A 6,641-nucleotide genomic window follows, 5' to 3' on the forward strand; every position below is an offset into this window, starting at 1 on the left:
TCATCCTACTAATTATTTTATTAAGTAATAGTTTCACCTTTATCAATAAATAATTGTTTGGTATTAATTTCTATTTTCTTATTTTTTGTTTATGAAAATAAAGAACATAAAATAAACCAAAAAATAAAGTTTATTTATTTGTTTTATGTTTTTAAAACATATAAGCTCATTTTCAAAACATAAAAACAAAGAAATTATGTTTTTGCTGTTTTAAGAATATGTTTTTGGGAGCATTACCCGTGCGTCTGTTGACCGCGCTTGACCACTACCATCGCCCCCCGCACCCGATTGCTCGCCTGTGTCACCGCCCGATGCCCACATGTAATCCTTTTTTCCTTTATGTTGTATAGAGCAAGAAATATATCGTATACGCCATAGGCAGCAACTGTAAATATTAGAACACGTGAACTCAACTGTTTTATCAAAATTATAATTTTTCTTTAAAAAATTAAAAATACATAATCAAATATATTTTATAGTTTAATATTTTAAAAATATGTAAATCATAATAGTAATAGATATATATTCTAAATACATAAAAAAAAAATTTAAACAAAAACAAATCAGATTAAAAATATAAATTAAAATTAAAATTAAAAAAAGAAAATAATAAAAAAAGTTAATACAAAGTTGATAATTTTTTAATTAATATGTAACAGTTATTAATCATGCCTATATCATTATAATTATTTAATATGTCAATCATCATTTAGATTTTAAATTTTAATTTCAATCTACTAAATTTTTATTTATGAGAGCTTGCTTCAAAAAGAACTAAAATTTTCGGTTATTATAATATAAAATTTTAAAATTAATTGGTGAAAGCGTAATATTGAAATTTTGGATGGCTTATACGTAATATTAAATTAATTGAAATTTACAAACTTATTTTCACTTCCCCTCCCCTACGAAAAATATTATATCAGGACTCCTAACGTAGAACTAAGTTCAGATTGGAATATTTGACTGTGTTACGAGAATATTTCATCTGCGCTATTTATAAAAATGACGTGTTATTCGAGTATTATATGGTGTTATTCGATTATTTTGCGGTGTTATTAGAATATTCCATCATGTTACTTGATTTGGGACTATTTTATTCGGCATATTCCCCATGTTATTTCAATTTCCACTATATTATTAGAATAACACAACCTCAAATCAATGAATATAAGGAAATATTCTAACAACACTTCAGTCCCAAATCAAGTAACGCGATTTGATTTGAGACTATTTTATTCGGCATATTCCCAGTGTTATTTCAATTTCCACTATATTATTAGAATAACGCAACCCCAAATCAATTAATATAAGGAAATAATCTAACAACACTTCAGTCCCAAATCAAGTAACGCGATGAAAAATTCCAATAACACTTCAAAATAATCGAATAACACCGTATAATATTCAAATAACACATTATTTTTATAAACAACCGAATATTCAAATACAAACGGTAGACCTAAGTCAGGAGTCCTGATTTACTATTTTTCCTTGAAATATAAAACCATCGGCCAAATAGTCCCCTTCTCTTCTTCTCCCGATCTCTCAATCTCGACCGAAACCCTAGCGATACAGTGACGACTAGAGCTGGCCGGGAAGGTATAGAAGGAATCTTAGCGTACAAAGCATTCAGAAACTCTCATATTTCTCCTCCTTTTGCTTCGCTCCTAATCGAAACCATTAAGGTAACCTTCGTCTCTCTTCCCCTTCCTCCTCACGCTCCACCTCTTCTAAATCCTGTAAATCCGTCTTCCAAAAGGATTCACTAAATCCGATATTTATCGCAAAACGGAGAAGGAACGGGATTTAAGATAGTGTAGCGCTTTGTCAGGATCTCATGGGGGACATGAATATGGAGGAGATGTCCCTCCCGGCGCTTTTCGAGCTCGCCAGAAAAATATATACCGCGGCTTCCGATTCTTCTGTGGATCAGGTATGGATACTTTCATAATTTTACCAAATTTTGTCGGAATACTGAGTACCAGTTTATGTAGCTTTGCTGCTAATCTAGACATTGAGTGTTCACTGCTCTTGCCCTAGGAACAACTGAGAAAGGGAATTGAGGCGCTGCGTAGTTGTGATGAGATGGTGAGCAAGCTCGGGCTGTTTTCGTCTAACGAGACCGTGGATGATGTTAGCACCACGAATTTGAAATATATATTGGTACGTGTAAATTTTTAAGTTTTGTTCTTTGAGTTTAGTGTCAAGATCATGATTGTCTTCTTGTTTATTGATTCTTATATGCGGCTGATTTGCTGACAAATTTCCAACTGATTAATCTACCCAAAAAAGGAGGTTATTTTCGTATGTGACGATTGACGGCATATTTGTCAATTAACCATTTGTAAGCCCCTAAGAGCGTCATAATACTTTGTCATTAAATACAATGGCAAGTAATATCTCTGTATATTGCTTAAAATGCACAAATTTTTACTTCGTCTCTCAAGGTAGGTTTTTCATCCTTCTCTAGAAGATCAAAAGAATGACCAAGAAATATCACGCTTGGTTTTGATTTTCTCCAACAAGTTGAGTTAAATGGAGTTAGGTAGGGTGAAAATGAAGCAACAACTAGTAAAGGAGGAGATTGCCTTATCTGAATATTTGATTAATAATCAACATTATTTTGAAAACAATGACAGTATCAAGAAAAATACAAGCAAAGGGGGAAAAAGGAAAAAATAAAACTAGGAGGCAAAATAATAAAAATACCCTAAAAATGATGTATGTCTTCTCAAGATGAAACATTCTGTTTTTCTAATCTGTATCACTATATCTCCAGTAGAGAGTTGGAACATCATAAATATTCTTCTCTTTTTGTTAATTAGTCTCATTAATATACATTGTTTCCCTTCAGAAGGTTCTCTCAATATTTCTTTAAAATCTCCTCAAAAACTTGGGATAAATGTTCTCATCAAATTGTGGAATATTTTTTCAACAACAATAATAACAACAACAACAAACCTTTTTCCCACTAAGTGGGGTCGGCTGTATGAATCCTTTTTCTCCATCGTGTCTATTGAGTGACATATTTTCATTTAATTCTAATATATTAATATTATTTTTTTACAAGGAATATTCTTTCTAATATATTAATATTATTTTTTTTACAAGGAATATTTTTTCCAAAAAAAGGGCTTGCATAATATTTTCTTAAATAAAGCCTCATCATCATATATTTGTTGACAAATACATTAAAAAGTAAAAGACATTTCATATGCCATTATTTTTTGGAATATATTTCCACAAAAAGGGTTCATGTAATGGTTTCTTAAACAAAACCTCAGCATCATATATTTGTTAGCACATATATTAAAGATAAAAGATATGCCCCTTGCCAGTATTTTATGTCATTGTTTTACAAGCATAGAAAAAATAAAAAAGTTGATAAATGACATCTTATTAATGATAATCTTTATTGTCATGCATGACTATATAACAACTTATTCATCATCAAGAAGTATCTCTATCAATATCATCACGATGATTGTTTGAGCAATCTTGGGATACTGTATGTAGCTGCTTGAATCAAGCAAGGGTGGCAGGAGTTGACAACCTCCATCCATGCTTAAAAGGCAATTTGGTTCTCAATGGTCCATGTTCGCCATTATATCAATTATTAATATACCTTAACAATATCAACTTTATGTCATCCAAATTATTGCAAGCCAATAATAAAATTGTTACATTCAATAAAGCCCCCTTATAGAGATATTCAATATGAACATCTAAGTCCCTTTTTCCATATACTTACTGCTGCCTTTCTAAAATAATATAGCTGATTAGGATTTACATACCAAAATGTATCTTATTTTATCAATATAATTATGTATTTTATTGAATGAATTATACATAAAATGCACCATATTCCATATATCACGATATTGTCCAATCTAGTAACATCCTTGATTAAATCTTCCATATTTTTTTCACATTTTCTGACTTGGGAAATACATATTTTCATCCATATGTTTTGATGAGTATTTGACACAAGTATTATACAAGCAAATATAAAATTGTAGGTTCAACATATTTAAATACTTAAGAATTTTTATGCCACATCTGCTAAGTGATTTAATGTCTACTCTTAAGTATTATGTGATATATTCTTCTCCTTGAGCCATTCAATATGCCTACTTGTTTCTTTCTTCTACACCACAACGTTGTTCTTCAATTACTCATTTTTGGCAAACCAATTAGATAATAATTTATTCAAGTAAGCTCTTAATAGGGAATATGATTAAGGTTAAATTGCAGAACAGCCCTTGAGTAGAAAGCAAATGAGATAAGAAAGGAAATGAATGAATATCAATTTCTAGTCAGCATTGTTAAATAAGCAAAGAAGTGCATGTTTTCCAAGTCGTATGATCATATGATTTGTGGCAGAGGACTTTACCTGATACTATTGCACGCATTGGAGAGATCCAAATTTGCATTGTAGCGATAGCGCGCATATTGTGATTGTTTCCCAAAGCACGCTGTGTAGCTTTGCCTAGCTGAGCTCTATTTTGCTTCATTTTCATTTCACCAGAGGCACGGTTTTGAGGTTTTATTAAAATGAAACGATAGAAGATTCTTTAGAATCCTTAGCTTGCCCAATTCCTGTGCCCAATATCACACTCTTGGCTCTCTACTTTTCCCTTTTCTATTCTCTCTACTGTTTTTTCCTTCCTGAAAAAGGTTACCAAAGATTTAGAGTTTATTTTTGTTCAAGTTATTTTTATCATCTTTATTTTTATTGTTATAAAGCATTTCTTCTCTAATCACTATTTTTACCTGCATGCTCTTCTCATGCTTGCATGATTTCTTTTAGTGATTTTTCCTGCTTCTATTTGTTTTTTGTTTCACCATATGTTGTAGAAGGGAAATGCAATATTGTTTTTTCTTAAAATATTCCTTTGGCCTCTCATACAACATGTTTCTCTGTGAAATAGATATCTAACTTTCGTTCTTTAATTTAAAATAATTAAGCACGTTTTGGAGAGAAATGAGTTGCAAAGGTGTCATTTTTAATATTTTTGAATGTTCTTGTGTTCTTTCTATTCCTATTTGTTCTTTTCACTTTTTCTCGGCATTGTTTCTGTTATGCTTGTATTTCTCTGCCTTCAACCAGTTGCATTTCTAGTTGTCCTTATGTTTTTGCCTTGCCTTGGTTTGTCAGCTAGTCCAATGACGAGGTTTTATTTGATGTTATTATTCTAATATTTAATTGCTTCGTTTTCTTCAATTTCATTTTGACAGTTAATTTTTTGTAATAATGAGAGAGTGACGATTTTTCTAAAGAATGTATAGCTGCTTTTGCAAATGTATTCTTTTTTGTGCTTTGATGTTCGAAGTCTTACAATCTGTTCGGATTTATTACCACTATCTATTCTATATTCACATTCAACATATCATCTTATCCGGGATAATTGTGACCACATGTTTAAGGCGCTGATGCATCCATCTACAATAAAGAGGGTTAGCTGTGCTAAAATTTGGGATTTAGCTTTAAAATTCATTGCTTAATTATTATGATGCCCTTATTAATTAATGCTTTTACCCCTCTCATGTTTTTTGCTTTTCGTTATTTGGCCTCCTTCCAATGAATTCATGCACTTTCTCTCTCCCACTCCCCACAAAAATGCAACAATGCTATGATTTTTCCCTCACCCACTCTCTCCTGAATGTAAATGCATTATCTCCTCTTCACTTAAAATTGCAGCAATGCTAGCTTTGCTTTATTCTAGTACATAGATTATGTATTAATTATTATCTTGTACCAGCTAACTAGGGGTCTTGGCTCTGCCACTGCCCTCTTCTTTTTAGTTATTTTTCCCAAATTGTTTCGTTGATGGCCATGCATCATCAATTCTTCTATGGCGTAAATTTGATTGTAGGAGGTAGCATCTGTGTTTGGATACTGAAATATAAATTTTAATACCTATGTTATTAATTGCCATTTATTTGATGTATTATTTACTGATGGATTGCACCTTCTATGCCAGGTCCCTTTTTATCTCGGAGAGTTGACAGAAAAACTTGCAAAAGATGACAGGATTGAGATTATTAGGAGGTCTTATGCTCAGTTCAAGGTTAATCCTATTAATATATTTTTTTTAATTATATGAGGGTGGAACCTGAATGTTAGAACTGTACTTGCTTGTCAGGTCACACAAGAATGAGCTTTTTTATGATTTTTTTTCTTTCTTCCCATTCATTTTCTTACATCAGTTTATTACCTATATAATTCTAGGAATTTATTTCAATCTGTGAGGCCCTTGAACTTGTGCCTGAAGAGGAGATTGTATCTTCTAAGACAGGCAGTACGGATTTGGCAGCGGCAAGGGCCAAAAAGGTATCCATTATTGTCTTTTATGTCCTTGCTATGTAAAAATTCCAGTGATCTGAGTAGCTACTTTAGTTGATTAGTGAGCTTGTTTGCTCATCACTTAGGCTCTCCCTGTTTCGCCTCTTTCCAGAATTTGCCAGCTGGTTTCAACATAATTTATTGATTAAGTTGTTTTAATATAGCCAGAGCTTATTTTTTATTGCTATAGTTTAAAATTGATCAATTAGATTTGTGGAGATTGTTTCAATATAAAATGACTTCAGATTTCTCCCTATTCATTTTCCTCTTCAAGCTGAGGATGAGGGAAAGA

At 31.7% G+C, this 6,641-nt stretch overlaps 1 protein-coding gene across 2 annotated transcripts in view; it reads left to right on the top strand.

Annotated features, from left to right (window-relative positions):
• Nucleotides 1-1,474: 1,474 nt before the first annotated feature.
• LOC110027639 (PP2A regulatory subunit TAP46) overlaps nt 1,475-6,641 on the top strand; it is a 13,931-nt gene continuing 8,764 nt past the window's right edge. The window contains exons 1-5 of one of the 2 annotated variants that reach the window (XM_020729149.1): nt 1,475-1,688; nt 1,763-1,936; nt 2,044-2,166; nt 5,988-6,074; nt 6,236-6,337. In XM_020729149.1, the coding sequence (XP_020584808.1) occupies nt 1,841-1,936; nt 2,044-2,166; nt 5,988-6,074; nt 6,236-6,337 (408 nt within the window). In that variant the 5' untranslated portion in view covers nt 1,475-1,688; nt 1,763-1,840. The remainder of the gene's footprint in view (nt 1,689-1,762; nt 1,937-2,043; nt 2,167-5,987; nt 6,075-6,235; nt 6,338-6,641) is intronic. The other variant, XM_020729148.1, reaches the window with a different exon arrangement.

This window comes from Phalaenopsis equestris, unplaced genomic scaffold (genome assembly GCF_001263595.1).
Source record: "Phalaenopsis equestris unplaced genomic scaffold, ASM126359v1 Scaffold000434, whole genome shotgun sequence".
In the NCBI taxonomy this organism is placed as follows: domain Eukaryota; kingdom Viridiplantae; phylum Streptophyta; class Magnoliopsida; order Asparagales; family Orchidaceae; genus Phalaenopsis; species Phalaenopsis equestris.